Genomic DNA, 20,025 nt, shown 5'->3' on the forward strand with positions numbered 1-20,025 from the left:
AAAGGTCAATATGAGACAAGATGTTGCTAATTGCTAATTCTGTTATATTCCCTAGGACTATCAATACTAGGCTAGATTTGAAAATGTTTATATTACTTAATATCAAAACAAACCAATATGCGCACACTTTTCCAGTCATACTGAATAGCTACTTAAAAGCAAAAGGAAACTGAGACAAAAGAACCATTAGGAAACCAAATAAAGCAGAGTTCCTTTTCAGGTTAATGGAATGGAGGGGTAACCTCTTCGATCATTTAATAATGGGCTAATGGAACACTAGAAAGTCTTCTTCCTTTCATTAAGATGTGGGTCATGTGGACTATTGCATCAGTGAGCTGAGCCCAAAGACTGCTGCTTTTCTTCATTAAAGGTTCAGCTTCTTACTTGCTGATAGCAATACAATCTACACAAGCGGGTTCCAGAAAAATAGATACCTCCCGTTTACAAAGCTAAGTTCACTGGCACTGGAAACGAGTGCTTTCGTTGTTAATGCTGCCAGCTATACTGCAATGTTGGTGACAATCCAAAATAAGCAAAATGGTAGTATGTTCCAACAGATTCGGGAAGGGGCAGTATCTCAGATTTTCTGGTGGTTTATTCAGCAATATTGGTTCATACTCCCAGGCTCATATGATGGGGTTATATCCTAACAGGATGTTGCAAATTGCAGATAATCCTTTTGCTTTTTAGCAGCTAGGGCGGGAAAAATGTCATGTATATATTAGTTTGTTTTGATATTAAATAGTCGAAGAGGTCACCCCTCCATTCCATTAACCTGAAAAGAAACTCTGCTTTATTTGGTTTCATTTTTTCTCAGTTTCCTTTGGTGTTAAGCATCTATTCGGTATGGCTAGAAAAAATGTCATCCGCGTTTTAGTTTGTTTTGAAGATTAAGTCATTGTTACTTAAAGAAATATGGTAGCCATTTTATGTACAGCAAGGCTCACAATCGTCAAATGAATGACTGATCATTTAATCTGATTTCACTGAGGGAAGAATGTTGGTTCAACTGGAATTTCTGCTCATTCAGTACCAGACATTGGGTAAGTAGTGTGACAATAAAGAAACTGTGGATGGGTCAGGGAGGTGATGATGTGGTCAAGCAAGTTATTGTGAGTGCACATGTGGAAACTGATGCTGCATTATCAATGCTGAGGGGCAGCAGGTAGACCGGAATATGGAGGGGGCAAAGGACACATCTTATGAGATGCAAAGGATAACTGTGTACAAGCAGAAAAATAAGCCATTTCTAGATAAATGAGAATGGAACCAAAGTAGTTAAAATGGCACAGTGGTTCAGTGGTTAGCATTGATGCCTCACAGCTCGACGGACTCAGGTTCAATTCCAGTCTCGGGAGACTGGTCTGTGAGGAGCTTGCACATGCTCCCATGTCTGCATGGGTTTCCTCCGGGTACTCCAGTTTCCTCCCACATTCCAAAGTTGTGTAGGTTAGGTGGATTAGCCATGGGAAATGCAGGGTTTTCGGGAGGGAGGTGGGTCTGTGTGGGATGTTGTGGACCAAATGCCCTGCTTCTGCATTGTAAGGATTCTAAGTCATTGGAGATGTATTGGAGGAGAATAGTTTGTCAAAGACAGGTCAAACAGAACAGCAATGACTAGTCTAATAGTAACAGTCACATATATGTAATTTATGATCCTGATCAGAGCTGTTTGAACACTATGGCACAGTGGAAATTTGTTTGGAGAGTTTCATGCATGAAGTTCTTGGAAAGATGGTCATGGATTTCAGACAGGAAAAGGAGGTCAGAGATGGTGTGGTAGTTTGTGAGGACAGTGGGGTTTGGATTTTTTTAAAAAAGGGATGAGGCAGGGTTTAATACAGAGGTTTAAGAAGATGGTTTCCAGTAAAAGAATGGCCTGGGCTTTGCCACTGCATTTCAGGATGATCCTGGGCTAGTGATCACAACCTAACAATGTTTTATGTGGTCTAACCAGGTCTGGCAGGCATGGCTAAAACCAATTGTCTGCCAAATTCATTCAGCTCTGTGTTGGAGGGATTCTTGCATGGAGTTCGAGGGAAGGAGTTATGGATTTGCAAAGCAACAACAGATTCAAGGGCTTTGGAGAAGAAAGGGAAACTGGAGATAAGTTGGGAGCTTGCACTCAGTTAGACTAGGACTATCCGAGGCACTCAGGGAAATGAAGATGGGGGCTATGCCATGGAAACAGCGAAGGTGACACAGTATAATGATTTCAAAGGAGAACAGGGAATGAAAGTTGGTGGTGAGGTACAGATCAACAGGTTGGTAGCAGCATAAAAACTGCAGTGAATGAAAGACCAAAGGCTGGAAAGTTGTGATTTTGGAAGTGAATTGGAGAAAATGTTTTCCAGGTGCAGATGGATCGGAGACAGGGCTTGGAAGGGAAGGAGACTGTGGATGGAGAGTAATTTAAGGGAGTTTTGAGAAGACTTGTAGCTCAGATAGAAGTTTTGGATGTAGGTTTGCTCGCTGAGCTGCAAGGTTCATTTCCAGATGTTTCAGTTACCCTACTAGGTACCATCTTCAGTGGGCCTTAGATGAAGCAATGCTGAAAATTCCTGCTTTCTATTTATATGTTTGGGTTTCTTTGGGTTGGCGATAAGGGATTATTCAGTGATGACCTTTTCTTTGATGGATGGGTTGGGGAGATTATATGGGGCGAAAAGATTTAGGGAGGGGAGTGAACAAAGGAGAGAAAGCATGGTATATCACAATGGTGGTCAAAATCATTACAGATCATAAGTCCCTGTGTGCAGAGGCTCAGTGAGAAAAATTATATGGTACTTATATTCATGGTTGAAAGCAAGGTTTTTCAATCACAGAACATGGTGAGAAGCTCAAATGAGGAGGAGTTAGCAAAGAAATAAGGGAACAAGCTATGTTTGGAGCCACACTCCCAATGTGATCATCGTGTCAAAGCAAATCCTGGAAGTGACATCCATCAACCTGAAAACTGATTATTACATTCCCATTTTTCAGATAGAAACAAAATCTTATCATTGTATTTTTCTTGGTTTCAAACACGACAAAATTAAAATTAAAGAATGTGTATATTGAGCAAGATATTAATGTACTTTCAGATTTACTCCAGCAACGTAACTAAATACCACGAGCTACCTGATGAAGGAGCAACGCTCCAAAAGCTTGTGATTCCAAATAAACCTGTTGGTCTATAATTTGGTGTTGTGTGATTTTCAACATTGCTGGAAGCAGACTTTAGCTGTTTTACTGTATACTCAGGTATGATGAGCATAATAACTTGCATTTAAAGGTTGCAAACAACTATCCCTTTACTCCTTCTCTTCCTTCATGAAATGAGTGTCATTAGGGATATAACACAAGAACGGCCATTTAGAAATTGCCATTTAAATTTTTTGCAAATTACATGTTTACTCATTTCAGGTACATTGCTCCGATTTTGAGCAGAAAAACGTCATCAAGTGTATACATGGGTCAAGAAAAACATCTGCAGCAAAGAAACACTGAAGTGGTGGCTACATCAGGGTTGTCGTAACCTGCCAATTATGGTAATCACAATTAGGCAGATTTACAAATGGTGCCATCTGCCCTTCACTTGTCCAACCAAAATGCTGTCTGCAATAACCAAACTATGTTTCCTACCAAAGTTGGACTCAAAATGTGGTATTGAGAAGGACATACAAATAGGCTTTGACAGACATTTTGCCAGCTGCATTATTTTCTGTAGGCATGAGGGACGTAAAGTTTGCAGCAGCTTGTTCCTTATTGTGTCATTCCACCAAATTTGGCAAGCCACGAGGAAACTTGTTGAGGCTAAAGATCCATCTGCAGGTTCCTATCGAGTTTGACAATTTTGGTCAGGAAGGCACATGATGAGGTTGGCCAAGTGACGTATGTGATAACGCTTGAAGAATAACGTCACCAATTGTCAATGCTGGGGAAGTTAAAATCCTCCACAATGACTACCCTGTTCCTTTCACTCCTACCCAGAATTGTTTTGCCAATTCTCCAGGATCATGATGTAGGGCTTATGCCTGAAAAAAAATCGATTCTCCTGTTCCTTGGATGCTGCCTGACTGGCTGTGTTTTTCCAGCACCATACTCTTCAAATATGAACACTGTAATCTGCCCTCCGAGGCACTCATAGCGCATTCATCATGTGACAATAATATGGCTTTTCAGGTTGATGCTGCAGTAATTATCAGCCAGAGCTAGGCATTTTGATTTGAGTGAACATGTAGGTAAAGCAGCACAGAATTTCTGCAACAATAATAATGTCTATGTGTTTCTCTCACCATCATTTTCATCCCAAGTTGCTGGAAGCCAGAGACTCATCCAGGGTACATTTTTATTAACAATGTGGATCTCTCTGGTAACTTATTTAAACAAACTATTAATCATGTGGCGTTAATGCCAGTAACTGGAAGCACCTCAACCAAGCCTGAATCTACTCATGTTCAACTCCATCTCCACTATGGTCAAATTATCCCAAATCAGGAGCAGCTTCTTTGCCCTCTCCCGCTATCCAGCTGAAGTGCTAACGCCAAATGTGACATTCCACTGCAAACAACACCTAACTCGATGAAGATCAGGGATTGACTGTGGAACTTTCTGGATCTGTACTGTTCATGGTTAAGTGACACATGAATTATAAAATCATAAAATCTTACAGCACAGCAGGCCATTCACCCAACATGTCTGTGCCAGTCCTTAAGAAAAGCTATCCACTTGGCTCCACTGCCTTGCCCTGTCCTGGTGCTCCTGCTAATCTTCCCTTACAAGAAATCTTCAATTCCGTTTTGAAAGCTGTTTTAGAATCTGCATCCAGAGAGCCTTTGGGTACTGCACTCCAGATTATTAGCTCATTTTGTAGAAACTGTTCTCATTCTCACCTCAGGTCCTTTGCCAGATATCCCAAACCTGTGAGTTTTTGTGATTAAATCACTGCAGACAACTGCTATATTTTATTTTAACAAAACACTTCAATTTTGATTGCCTCTATTAAATTCCCTCTTAACTTTCTGTGCTGTAAAGACAGCAACCCCAACTTCTCCAAGTTTTCTCCCCTTGCATCACCACACATACATCAAATGGGCCAGTAAGTCATTCTCACCTCTCTTGCAGCATTCATTCTCTCACCATCACGCCACCCAAAGTATTCACTTCATACCACTCATATTTAAGGATGAGATTGCACTGGAGAGGGGATGCTGGGAGATACACCAGGATGTTACCTGGGATGGCATCGCTTAGCTATGAAGACAGGCTAGATAAGCTGAGAGGGGGAGCTGACTGAGATGTGTAAGATGTACAAGGAGCATTTATAAGCTGACAAGAAAGCAAATTCCCTTAGTTGAAGAGTCAATAACAAGGTCGGGGGGAGATACAATTTTATGAAGAAAGATGGATGGGTTTAAAGGAAATAAAAACTTTCACCCAGAGTCTATTCCATTTGTGAGGTTCCTGCTTCAACTATTTGGAATAGACTGCCTGGGAGGGTAGTTGAAGCAGGAATCTCACAAGCTTTACAAAGTACTTGGACGGGCATTTGAAATATCACAACATTCAAACTATGGGCCAAGTGCTGGAAAGTGGGACTAGTGTAGATTTAAAGTAGGTGTTATATTTGTAGATTTAATGGGTCAAAGAGCTTCTTGTATACTGTGTGATTCCATGATTTCAGCTCAGTTTTATTCAGGGCTTGCTCAGTTTTCACACTGGCAGGAAAGTGTGTGCCATCGCTCAATAACTCTGACTTCAACATTTAAGTTCTTGTTTTCTCCATTTTTCCCCCTTTTATCGAGCACAAACCCACCACAAGAAAGCCAGACAAAGTTCGATTGCCAGGATAGAAAGCTTCAGATTCAACTTAAAAGTTTCAGGTCCAGTGACTCTTCCGTTCTGAACAATGTCACAGGACCCAAAACATTAACTGTGCTTTCTCCTCACAAATGCTGCCAGACCTGCTGAGATTTTCCAGCTATTTCTGATTTTGTTTCATATTTCCAGCATGTGCAGTTTAAAGTTAGATTTCCGCACTGCTTCCAACAGTACTGTCAAACTAGCCACTTGTCTTGGTTTCAGGATTATCTCAGTGAAGCATTCTTGAGTGCTCTCCCATTCGGTAAGGTAATATCTCATTATAGTATGATGCCTTCCTCTGGAAAGAAATTTCAAAATGGAGGAAGCTGTTTGGAGGTAAATAGTAGGTATGGAGCCAAGTCTAAAGAATATGATGTTACAACACATTGCAACTACTACACTGTTAACACAATGTCATTCAATCTGTTGAGGGATGGATCTTAAGCAACTGAGCAGTAATAATACTCAGCAAGTGACAACAACATTTACCAGATGAGCTAACAAGGTAATCTCTCAAAACTTACCAGGTGAGCTTTAGCTCAATATCAAGAGGATAAATCTAGTCTCACCTCAGTAATTATTCCATACCTTTAGAGCCTCACTTTGTAGGTCTTCACCAGATGAAGTCATTTCTTGTGGTCTTTCAGTTTTCCTTTTTACCTCTTCCTCATCAGATGAAGCGCCTTTGTCACTGATATTGCTGGCCAACTCACCCAATTTCTTCTTTAGCTTTTCCTCCTCTATGTCCGCATCTGTCAAATCAAGACCTGAGGCTTCTGAATCAACTAGAGACGATGCTGGAAGCCCACCAGAGTTGGCCAATGACTGCAAATTCAATGAGAATTTTAAAAGATTAAACTCAAGCTATTTACGTGCATCCTACATCCTCAGGTCTTGAAAGGAGCTATTCTTTTGAATATACTGCACAGAAACACGTAATTGGATCTAGCCTGCCTAAACTGCCACTTATACTACACCAAAGCTTCCTCCCATCCTTCCTTACTTTAACGACAGCAGCACTATTCCATTTTCCTTCCAACATTTATCAAATGTCCTAAATACATCCACACCAATCAACTCAACTGCTCCCATTGATTGCAATTTACAGCTTCTCATTATTCTTTAGGTAAAGAAGTTTTTTTCTAACTTCTCTATTTGATTCCTGGGCGACGACCTTACTGATGGTTCTCCACACCTCCAGCCAACCCTAGTCTAACTCTTCCATGGAATGGAAAAATCCCTATGTCTACTTTTTCATAACTTTGAAGGTGTCTATTAAGTTATCCATCAGCTTTCTCTTTTCAAGAGAAAAGAGACCCAATCTTGTTCACCCTTTCCCATATTTCTGGTATCAATCATAGAGTTAGATAGCAGGGAAACAGACCCTTCGGCTCAATTCATCCATGCTGACCAGCTATCCTAATTTAATCTAGTCCCATTTGCCAGCATTTGTTCCATATCTCTTTAAACTCTTTCTATTCATGTACCTATCTAGATGCTATTTAAATGTAATTGTAGCCACTTCCATCACTTCCTCTGGCAGCTCATTCCATTAACACACCAGCTCGGCATGAAAAAGTTGACCCTCAGGCCTTTTTTAAATCTTACCCCTCTCACCTTAACCTATGCCCTCTACTTTTAGACTACCCCAGCCTGGAAAAAGGCCTCGATTATGCACCCTATCCATGCCCCTTATGATTTTATATACCTCTATAAGATCACTCCTCAACCTCCTACACTCCAGGGAAAATAGCCCTAGCCTATTCAGCCTCTCCTTATTGCTGAAACCCTCCCACCCTGGCAAAGTCCTTGTGAATCTCTTCTGGTTTCAAGTTTGACAACATCTTTCCTCAACATTGAACTATTTATTTGATAAAGTTTTCATTGCGTTTCATTGATTCATGGATTACAGACTATATTAGCACAAGCAGTACTTTTGTTTCCCCATTTGGAGGTATTTAATATCATCTACCATGGAACATTTATCTTGCTATTCTAGAAAATTAATAATAGAAAAGAAAGAAAAAGCAGAACTTTGTAAAGGGAAAATTCTATAACCGTTTGAATTGTAGAAACTACAAACCTATCCCAGTAATAGAAGAACAATTAGTATCATATTAAAAACAAACAAACAAACAAACAAACAAAATGCTTAAAAATATTTTCAAACTGAGAGTCAGGTCTCAAAAGAAGCTATTGCAGAGAAAATTGATGAATATGCAAACCTAAAATCTGGAGCAGGTGTAGACCATTTGGCCCCTCACTTGATAAGTTCATGGCTGATCCTACAACCATTGGAAAATTACGACCACAGAAAGAGGCCATTCAATCCATTGTATTTGTCCTGGATGGAAAAGAAGTTGGCCACCCATCTTCCGGCACCTAGCCTAGAGCCATGCAGGCTACTGAACTTCAGATACACATCCATACAACCATGGAATTTCACACTACAGAAGGAGACCATTCAGCCCCCTGTGTCTACCCACTCTCCAAATGAGCATTTCAACTCGTACCATTCTTCATCTCCTCTTCATAATTCCACACATCATTCCTTCTCTCTTTTGAATGTATTAATTGAGCCTGTCTTTACCACCTTTTCAGGCATCTTAAACATTTTCTCATATTTCTATTGCTTCTTTCGCCAATTACTTTAAATCCATGCCCTCCTGTTCTCAACCCTTTCATGAGTGGGAGCCACACTGATTTTGATTACATCCATCAAATCTCAGCCTGCCCCTCTCAAAGATAACTTCTCCAAACTATCTTTGTAACTGAAGTTTCTCATTCCTGGAATTGTTTTCATAAATGTCATCTACCGCTCCTTCCAATGCTTTCAGATTGTGTATTGTGGCAGGCAGAATTGAACGCAATATTCCAGCTGAGACCGAGTTAAAGTTTAACATAACCTCTTTGGTCTTTCATTCTGTGTTCCTGTTAATAAATAACAGAATACTTTTTAAAAAAAATTAATTGCTCTCAATCACTTTTTTTTCTTATCAACGATTTAACTTTGCCTGTAATTTATTTCCTCCAAGACACTGAAATATCCTACACAGGGTTAGAAGTTCATATTTATCATCAGCTTGTCTCTAGTAAAAAACTTTAAGCATTGCCACTTGAACACATTACATATTGGAACTGAGAAGTTTTGCAATGGGAATTTAGTTGGTAGCGTCCCAAGTTTCCCTTCTTCATTTACACCACATTCCCCATATACCACTGTGGTCCGCTACCTCAGTCAAGGGAGTATTCTGCAACTTACTGTTCTGGACATTGAATGTTGGCTGACTATTCAATTGTGAGTCATCAAAGAATACTAGTGTTCCCTGCAGGATTGGGAATACTGACTGATCCCTGTCCTTCCTACACTGTGGAATCATGGCCATTGATAGTGCTCACTATAAAATAATAACCCAGAAAGCTTTTCTTCTTTGAGTACTCAATAAATCAAACAACAACTTAGGCTGTACACTTTTGAGAAAACCTTTTGGGTTTGTAAGTTATCTACTGCAACGCTACGATGCTCATCAGCAGATGGTTTCTTTGATCACACAGGACCTCAGACTGCTCTCCTTGAGAACTCAGTTCTTTTTATTACATTGTACCTAAGCAATGAGTTTCTAGGTTAACATTTCAGTTCTAGCGTCTTCCTCAGAACTGTTCTTTAAAAAAAGGCTCATTTGTCCTGCTGGCAGACTTGTTGATCAATGCAAAATTAGTTTGATCAATGTTTAACAACGGGAAAGTGCTGGAGATCTGAAATAATACCAGAAAATACCAGAAACACTCAGCTGGTCAGGCAGCATCTGTGGAGACAGAAACAAGATTAAAGATTTTCGTGCTCTTTCATCACAATGGAAAACATTAAAGTTACAACAGTTTGTAAGCAAGGACTAAGTGAAAAGGAGGAATGAAAATAAAAGAAAATAAAATGGAGGGTCAGTGATAGTATGGAAGGCAAAAGTGATTAAATATCAAAAAGGGGTGATGATGCAATGCAAAAGGAGGAAGGAAAGAATGTGGAAAGAAAAGAAATAATGAGAAAAGGAACAACGAAGGGTCCAGAGGAGCAAATAATAATAAAACAACAGAACCATTGCTACCATTTGGCATCGGAAAAACAAATGGGAACATCGGTTAGGATTTGAAATTGTTCAACCCAATATTCGATATCTCTTTTCAGGCTTTAAGCCTTTTATTCTCACTCAAGACAACACAGACCCTCTGATTCCATGATTTTCAAATTCATTAACCTGTCTTTTATGCAATACTTCGTCACTTTCTTAACATACATACAGATAACCTCCAATGCATTGTTTTGTCAAACCATTACTTCATCAAAAATTCAATTAGATTAATCAAATATCATCCATTAATTAGCTACTGAGCACTGCTCTAGAAACATGTTACATAGGAGGACATTATTTGGCCCATTCTGCTAACGCAAACTCTTTGAAAGAGCTATCCAATTAGTTCCACCTTTCCAGCTTCTTGCTTGTAACCTTTTCAATGAACCTTTTCAGACCAAAAAACCATTTCTTGCAGTATTACATATCCTGTTTCAAAGTAACAAACAAACTGTTTTTTTTCCCAGTTAATACACTGCGTACATTATTCAAGTGAAATTTTCTTATAAACCTTCAGAGAAGCTTTCCAAATGTATTTACTCTTCAGTTCCTTTTAATAGCATCTTTATTCAAATATCCTAATGAATGCAATTCTATGCCTCTCTACATTCGGTGTGTTAGAATGTTTTGCAAGAAAATAATTCAGCCTTGGGAGAAGAAAGAAATCTGCAATAACTGACTTAACCTTTACCCAGTCAGACATTAGCTTTATTGTGGAAGTAGACAAAGGGAGGATGCAGCTAACTAATTTGATGCAGGGGTGTACACACAGCATCATATTCATTAGTAAAATCTCTCAATAAAATACAGATGGGGCACAAAATTGCCTCGCACTGGAGACTTTGTGGTGTTTTTAATATTTAGCTCATGCTGCATTCACTTGCCAAACGACCCACGAGTAGCTCTTCAAAGATTAAGCCTCACACCTTCAATGCATTATCTGAGACAACATGGCACCTATTGTTAAAGTTCACTTGAGAATGCAACTTTAAAAAAGGTTTACATATCAAAGAACTGAAATCAACATGGTCATTCTAAAAGAGGAGAGGTTTAATAAACAATCTAGTTTTTTTCCCAGTACATAATTTCAGTTCCATCACATTCTAAACAGTTGCTATAAATTCTGTGTATTATGATATTATACTCCACAACCACCTGAAGGCTCCAAAAACTAGTTCTTCCAAGTAAATCTATTGGACTATAACCTGGTGTTGAGTGATTTTTAACTTTGTACACCCCAACATCGGCATCTCCAAATCATGTATGGATATTGTCCTCCTACAGGCACGTGTTATATGTAGAGCAACTTGCTTGACTGGGTACATACTGGGTTTCGAAAATGGTGTGGGTATCAGGAATTCTTGGCAGAGATGAGAATTTCCATCCATGGCAAGCAGAAGAACAGGACGAGTGGGAGAACAGGACGAGTGGAACACTATGGGGTCATAGTTCTTAATTAATGAGGCAGGTTTGAGATGATGGCGTGAGAAAGCCTGCTAAGCATTACAAGATGCAACTCTCCAAGTGTTACACGAAGTAGTGATGAAAGGATGACCTCAAAGCATCAAGGATATACAAAGAATCAGAATCTTGTAGTACGCAAAGAGGCCTTTTGGCCCATCATAACCATGCCAGTCATTTAACACCCATGTATTTTAAACCTATTTTCTCGCACTTGGCCTGTAGCCTTGCATGCTATGGTCTTTAAGTTGTTCATCTAAATATACCTTCAATATTATGTGGGTTCCACCTCCACCACCCTCTCACTCAATGAATTCCAGATACCTCCCCTTTCTGGGGTGTCCTCGAATCTCCTCTAAACCTCCAGCCCCTTACCTTACACCTCTGCACCGTGGTTATTGTTCCCTCTACCCAGGAGAAATATTTCTTCCCACTCAGCCAATCAATACTCTTTATAATTTTGTACACCTCCGTTAGGTCCCCACCTCAACAAATCTGCTCTAACATCTAATGTTCTCAAAATGTATTGGGCATGCATAGATGAATTAGCTGCCCAAGATCTTTTCTTTTCCCAGAGGAAATTGAATCATTATCCCAAAGGAGTTTGAGAGGAGAGATGCTGAAATGTATCTATGCAAACTATCAAGGGAATTGAATCAAGGCGGAAGGAGGCAAGAAATAAACTCTACTAGTCAAACAACTTCAAGGACCACACTGACAATACAAAGCTTTGAAATTAGGAAAGATGTTGTGAAACTTGAAAGGGTTCAGAAAGGATTTACAAGGATGTTGCCAGGGTTGGAGGATCTGAGCAATAGGGAGATGCTGAATAGCCTGGGGCTGTTTTACCTGGAGCGTCGGAGGCTGAGGGGTGACCTTATAAAGGTTTATAAAATCATGAGGGGCATAGATAGGGTAAGTAGATAAGGTCTTTTTCCTGGGATGGGCGAGTCCAGAACTAGAGGGCATAGGTTTAGGGTGAGAGGGGAAAAGTTTAAAAGGGACCTAAGGAGCAACTTTTTCATGCAGAGGGTGGTGCGTGTATGGAATGAGCTGCCAGAGGAAGTGGTGGAGGCTTTACAATTACAACATTTAAAAGGCATCTGGATGGGTATATGAATAGGAAGAGAGATATGGGCCAGGTGCTGGCAGGTGGTACTAGATTGGATTGGGATATCTGGTTGGCATGGACGAGTTGGACTGAAGGGTCGGTTTCCAAGCTGTACATCTCTATGACTCAGCTAAGAAAGCTAGAGAGCCTCTGGTCACATATGAAATCACAGACAGACCATCAATCATGCTGTGGGCAGATTTCTTCATTATCGCAGGATTCTCTTCTCAATGAGGACCTCAATGCCGATGCCTGGCAGTGTTCTTCAACAATTGTTGTTGGAATTGCTGAATGCCGAACAGCACACTTGGCTATTCGCAGCATTCCTGACATGGTGGTGAGTGATAATGCTCTCAGTCCATGAGCGAAAAATCCAGCTGCTTCATTAACAATTGGAAAATTCAATATCATACATCATCTCCACACTAACCGCAAACAGTTTCAAAAGCTGAATGGCTATGGGAGTCACCAAAGGAATCATGAAGTGATCAGATAAGTCCAGTGTGTCTGCATACAAAGCAATCCTCCAAAGAAACACACCTACTGATGGTAGTGGAAGTAATCCATTACAAAGACTAATGTCACACTGAACCCAAACTCCTCTACCCATTGCCAAAAAAGCTCCTGAAGACAAATACAGCAACAGGCTTGAGTGGGAGAATCAGAAAGCCAAGTTTCATTCTGACAATACTGCATTGTCAGAGTTAATTGTTGGAGAAGCAGTCTGGGTGCAAACCTTCAATGTTTTCAATAAGCGAGAGTTCATGTAGGGTTTGTGAAGCATGTAATTTTTTGTCGGTTGAAAAGAGGGGTGTTTGAGCTAGAAATGCACTCAGTAGCAATGCCATAATCATGTGACTTCTACTCTGAAGCACTGACTGACAGCTGCCATCTTGCAGCCAGTTTTAATAATGTCACAACACTGATAAGACTGTTGCTTTGAAGTATGTGCATACCAAGCATCTCAGTGTATAACGCCTCTGATACAATACTCTTCAGAATCCACACTGGCAATGGATCTAGTGTGCAACTGCATTCTCTAGGGAGTTAGCATGTGTGTTTCCTCCTCACCAAGCTGGCTGAAACCCACTTGCTCTGAGGTACTCACAACTTGCAGCTCCTGCTTCTACACCACCTTCTATTACACGCGGTGTCATTACTGAGCTTGTGGCCATGAATGTCAGGTCAAGTGATAGTTTCCCTCTAGGCTTTCATCCTTATGTCCTACTGGCTGGTGACAGGCTATGGGGACACTGAAAGTCTAAATACACAAGGAGAAGCTTGGGGTGATGGCAATGAATGCTGGATAGAAAGCAAAGAGTTGACGATCAAACTATCTGCAGTATATTCTTCATAACAATTGCAAAACATGGATGAAAGGAGCTTTCTGAGGTGCATAACGCAGTAATATAATCCTGGATCATGATAGCAATTCAAATTATCAACCTCGCTGTATCAAAACATCCAGGGCTTGTTGCTTCCGTGGTAAGGTGGTGATGCAGCAATGCCTGTCCTCAACCTAATCTTTGCTATAGCTGCTGTCATATACAATCCTGTCCTGCAAGAAAATGGGGAAGAATGTAATTGAGTGTGTTGCAATGTGTAGTGTTTGGTTGACATGCTGTCTTCTCAGAATAGCTGGGAGTCTGTGGAAGCTGAGAGACATGTGTATGAAGTTTGCAGCAATACCAGTCATATGAGAGGCAAGTGGAGTAAATGAATGCATGGTGCTTCGACAATGTGGGGGGAGGGGAAATGTTTGCAGATCCTGAAGGGCTTTGGGAGGGCGCTGGAGCTCTGGGGTACTGCTATGGCGTTGCTACGTCAGGGATACACTCTGCTTGGCCAACAAACAGTGCTAGAAACATGTAGCAGCGCTCAACTCCCTGGATTTTCTGATCATGGAGTTGTTGTAACCAAGGAGAGTTGGATGGAGAAATGGCAGATGGTGTTCGATTCGGGAAAATGTGAAGTGATGCCTTTTTGGAAGATCCAACTCTAGATCGAATTGTATGGTAAATGGAAAAGTCCTGGGGAAAATTGACGTACAGAGAGAGATCTGGGTGTTCAGGTCCATTGTACCCTGAAGGTGGCAATGCAAGTCGATAGAGTGATCAAAAAGGCATGGTTTCCCTCACTGGATAGGGTATTGAGGACAAGAGTTGGCAGGTCATGTTACAGTTGTATAGGACTTTGGTTCAGCCACATTTGGAATACTGGGACAGTTCTGGTTGCCACATTACCAAAAGGATGTGGATGCTTTGGAGAGGGTGCAGAGGAGGCTCACCAGGATGTTGCCTGATATGAAGGGTGCTAGCTGTGAAGAGAGGTTGAGTAGATTAGGATTATTTTCATTAGAGAGATGGGAGGTTGAGGGGGGGGGAATCTTGATTGAGGTCTACAAAATCATGAGAGGTATAGAGAGGGTGGATAGCAAGAAGCTTGTTTCCCAGAGTAAGGGACTCAATTACTACAGGTCATGAGTTCATGATGAGAGGGGAGAAGTTTAAGGGAAGGTATTTATGCAGAGGGTGGTGGGTACCTGGAAAGCGGTGGTAGCGGAGGTGGTAGAGGCAGGCATGATAGCATAACTTAAGATGTATCGAGAAAGATACATGGAATGGGCAGGGAGCAAAGGGATACAGATTGTTAGAAAATAGGCAACAGGTTTAGAGAGAGGATCTGGATCAGCGCTGTCTTGGAGGGCTAAAGCGCCTGTTCCTGTGCTGTCATTTTCTTTGTTTAAGGGGAAAAGGTGATAGTGTATCCTCTTAAAACAATTAAATGAACAAGCGTGCTTCTTGGTAACAGACTTGCCATCAAACGTCTGCCTCCATCTGTTAGAACTGTCAATGGAAAGTTCAAGGTGAGTTGGTTTAGAGATTTGAGGTTTTGGTTTTACATCTTTCCTTCTTATCTTACTAACCCCAGCCATACTGGGAAGTTCAATCTGACCCTATTATCATTCTACCGACCAAACTTTCCTTTATTAATTGTTCATCCCCTTCCACTTCAGTGAAGATGGTGAGGGTAGCCAAAAAGCTTCATCTGCCTAATTACATGCCTGTGCAAATTATACACCTGGAAAAAATGCCAAGTTCAGCTGTCGCATGTGGATTACCAAGAGGGAAGGTTGTACGGTGTCTTTTCTTTGGCAGGTCAGATGAAACCATGCAACATAGATATTAAGAATAAACAGAAAAACAATGTAGGGTTGGTTTGGGAGACCGAACATCCTGGAATATAAGTTAACTTGTTTACAAGTTCAATTTCATCCAAAAGTTCTCCAGCAATCCTGCTTTAGGTACCTTCAGGTATGGATGACCTTCCCTTCTGGTAAATTGTGGATAAGTGAATTGTTATCGTTCAGACAAATCCAGAAATCAGCATAATTACAGCCTCTTGGAAGTTTTATGCAAAACCTCAGCTGTCAGGCAGCAAACCCAAACAGGAAATATTAAAGTCACTTTCCTTGGCAGTCTACAATCAAAAATATATCATACTTATTGATAATTTAAAAGTACAAAGTGTATTTTTTTTATTTTTAACTTGCTTCATTTGAAAGCACCCATTAATCATAATTTTACAACTGTGATTGATTACCTCTACAGAGCTAGGAGTCATCTTCTCTTCCAGTCTGCTTAGCATGCGCTCAATGGAAGACATGCGTCTGGACAAATCGGAAATCTGTGGATAAGCAATGTTTCAAGCCATCACCAGATCACCACCACCACCACCAGCAGGATGAAACAAATTTATAATTGAATAGGTTTAAAGAAGATCTTCAGTGTCAGAAAAAATGGTGCACACCAAACCCAAATATTTGCTGCTGACCTAATTGTAAATCACAGCTTGCATTTACCACAGCCCCAAAGAGGTGGCATGGTGGCACAGCGGGTAGCACAGTTGCCTCATAATGCAACGGACCTGGATTCAACTCTGTCGTCGGGCGACAATCTGTGTGAAATTTGCACATTCTCTCTCTGTGTCTGTGTGGGTTTCCTCCGGGTGCTCCAGTTTCCTTCCACAGTCCAAAGATGTATAGGTTAGGTGGATTGGCCATGTTAAATTGCCCATAGTGTCCAGGGATGTGCAGGCTAGGTGGAATAGCCATGGGAAAAGCAGGGCTACAGGGATAAGATAGGTGAGTGAGTCTAGGTGAGATGTTCTTCGGAGGGTCAGTGTGGACTCGATGGGCTGAATGGCCTGCTTCCACACTGTGGGGAACCTATGTTTGATTAATAGACTAAGTGTGCACCATTCCTCATATTTACTCTGATAGTAAAGATCGCCTTTCAAAGCTACAAGCAAAGCATATGGTGCATGTAGAGAATCAAAAGGTAAAAAGATGCGAGAGTGAGATGCAGAAAATGAAATGAGACTGAAATAATTCATTTGAAGCAGCAGAGAACTGAACAAAAACGGCATCTACAATACTTTGTGACAGGTATAATTTGCTGAATCTTCAATTAAAAAAAAGGTTAAACCTGTATCTGTCTGTTACATCAGTGAAATCAGTGCAGTCTTTACTTCTAGTCTTGGCCTTTCTGTTAGACAATCGAAGTTCAGCTGAGGTCCACCACAGTGCCCCACCCTTTTGAAACAGTGAGCTGAATTGTCATGTTAGGCAGCAAGAAACATGGGCTGGGTGTATTCCTTGGTCCTAAACCTACCTTCAGAACACAGGCTATTGACTGAACTTTTGAGCAGTGCACCTCCTTAATTGGAGACAAGTTTGTTTTCCATTTAGGGTTGAGGTTGATTCTTAGAACTGAAATTAGAGGGTGCTTCAATAAGCAGACTTAGCAACAGGATTTTTAAAAATTAAAAGACAAAATCAAAAAAAAAAAATTCTGCCAGGACACCAGTGGAGGGGAAATCCCACTTTCTGGCAACTTTGGCGGTGCCCTAACACATGTAGGCAGGAAGGGCCTGTAAATCTCCAAGAAGTTAAACCGTGTCGCTGCATCCAAATGAAAAATCCCAGTTTCCTAAACAAGAGAGAATGTGCTAAATTGGTTGCCAGCATCAAGGGGATGGGCAACCCAGGTTGGTCCAAAATTGCATCTTTCACAAAGACCAGCTGGAAGAAGGTCGAGAAACAATCATGGCCAGCCAGTGCTGACATACTCAGGCCAACCTGCACGTGTTTGCATCCTCAGCAGGGCCCAAAAAATGGTGCACGTTACATCGAGGCTGCTCGTGCTGAGAACTAATTCTATTTTCTTTGCAGCCCTGTGTCCCAGTAACAACACTGAAACACCAACACAATGTGCAATTCCAAAGCCATCATCTGAACTTAAGCTTTTGGCATTCTTTCCTTTTGGAAACCCCTATAAGCCAGCAATGGGGGAAAAAAATTGTTTAGTTGTTCTATATCGTATTGGTCACAGGAATAATTTGCATCTTCCAGATTGAAACAGGTAAGTCATTGTTAGAAGAAAGTGCAGTGAAGCAAAAAGGATGAACAGAATAAGGGTGCAGATCACCCATGATCAAATTGGATAGCGAAGCAGGTTTGAGAGACTGAGCGGCCTACCCCTAATCCTCTTGTTCCGACAGAGGAAGGTTGAAAACTCATTGTACACAGTGAGGAAAAAAAAATATCTATCATTAACATTCAGTGCTTATCACAGGCTTATGTTTTCCTTTGGCAACGCATCTGCATTTGCAGATGGGTTTTATTCAGAGCAATAAACAGAGCCAGAAAAGACTGTTGCAGTCACCTATCAATTCCACCAGCCAAAGAACACTCTTGCCATGCTACCTACTACATTTAAAGGCTACGATACAAATACCAACTTAATGAGAAGTCTGTCTGATATATAATTGCCACTAGATTCTACAAACCATGAGCATTGCTGAGAAAGACATGTTGATGAAACTTTTGTGTGATAATCTTCCTGACAGAATTGCAAGAATGTCAAATCGTAAAATGACCAACAATTCCTGTTACATGAGAAGATGGCATTGATTAGTTGGTAAGTGGGCTGTGATTGCCAAAGCATTGCCATTGACCATGTGTCATGGAACAATTAACCTCTAAACGTTTGTTTACATTCAAACCGGGTGACTCAATTCTGATTGGCTGAGGGATTGCCAGGGGACTGCATCAGGTAATAGTTGTCTCCAAGATTTTGCTTTGTTGAAAAGATTCAAAGCGTGGGCATGTTCTCTTTGTTTGTAAAGCACCAGGGTCTGCATGTGAATGTATTCAACTTCTAGCGAGTATATACGAGTCACATTGCAGTCGACTGTTGATATAATTCTTGCCACCTTTGGGATTGTTTAGTCAATGTCCGATTATGGAATCGCATCTAGTGTTGCTTTGAGTTTAGCAAGCATGATCTATTCGGTTATAGTCAATTCTCATGTTGTTCAGTACAGTTCATCAGTTATTGGAATAAATAAGCTACACCTGGCATCAAATGGCACTGAAATCCATATGCCACATTATTCATTTGTATGGTAGGCATTATGCCTTTTTGGTTTAATGGCAGCACCTTATTTGTGTTGCTACTGCATTGGAGCTGCATCAGGGCTATCTTCACATGACATTTGGGACAATTACAGAGTAATATGAGGTTGACTGGGCACTTTTCTGGACCAAAACTGATAGCATAAGATCGACTTATGAGTTTCGGTGATATACAGTGAGCAATGATCTAATCAGGGTAGCCATTCTCAGGCAGAATTGCTTTTATGTGACTTAGTTCAGCATCAAACCTATACAGTCAGCAAACAGCTTGGACCCTATTTACAAGATTTTTGATACAGCCACTTGTCAATTAACCTATCCCTTCTTTTCAAACAATGTAAACTGTTATTGCCATTAGAACTTGATATTCCTGTAATTCTGTCTAGATGATTGCAGGATTAGAAGCTTTGACAACACAACTGTTTTTCAACAACACCAATACATATTGGGGACAATGGTAGATTCTAGAGTGTTTGCATTTTTTGATGATGTACCTGACTTCCTCCAGAACCTAAACGTTCCTGTGAGGAACTTCGACTCCTGCGTCGTACAAAGTGGCGCTGATACACTGGAAGCTCAGTAGCCCCGTCATTGTCAGAGCTATCCATGTCAGCGTAGTACTGAGCACCATGCTTCTGGTAAGGCACTGAATGCTGAGCCTCTGCTTCTCCAAGGGAGGTCCATATCCCAGGAACTGAGCGTGTGCGGGGAAGTCTGTATTCACGATACACCACCTCATCTGTATTCAATTAACATGGAAGTGAATAGCAAAGAAAAAAAATAGAGGGAGATATGAACATGTGTTCAGAGTAGCCATGATTTTTTTTAGTGAAATGTGTGCATGAGTTAGCAAAATTGGTCCAGTGCATCTTATAAAAGTTTGATTTAGTTCCAGGAATGGAAGTTCCCAAATTAGAAACTTATAATCAAAGTGGGTCTGAAAGTCTATGTAATCCAAATGTAAAAGTTTGGAAGTGAATATCTAAATCATTTTTGAAAAAAAA

General features: G+C 40.7%; 1 protein-coding gene across 1 annotated transcript in view; it reads right to left on the reverse strand.

Annotated features, from left to right (window-relative positions):
- Positions 1–20,025, reverse strand: part of LOC132817644 (melanophilin-like) — a 121,359-nt gene that overhangs the window by 51,768 nt on the left and 49,566 nt on the right. The window contains exons 10-12 of the mRNA XM_060828144.1: positions 19,516–19,760; positions 16,131–16,230; positions 6,433–6,596 (exon numbers count right to left, since the gene is read on the reverse strand). Of these exons, the coding sequence (XP_060684127.1) occupies positions 6,433–6,596; positions 16,131–16,230; positions 19,516–19,760 (509 nt within the window). The remainder of the gene's footprint in view (positions 1–6,432; positions 6,597–16,130; positions 16,231–19,515; positions 19,761–20,025) is intronic.

This window comes from Hemiscyllium ocellatum, chromosome 7, assembly GCF_020745735.1.
Source record: "Hemiscyllium ocellatum isolate sHemOce1 chromosome 7, sHemOce1.pat.X.cur, whole genome shotgun sequence".
Lineage (NCBI taxonomy): Eukaryota > Metazoa > Chordata > Chondrichthyes > Orectolobiformes > Hemiscylliidae > Hemiscyllium > Hemiscyllium ocellatum.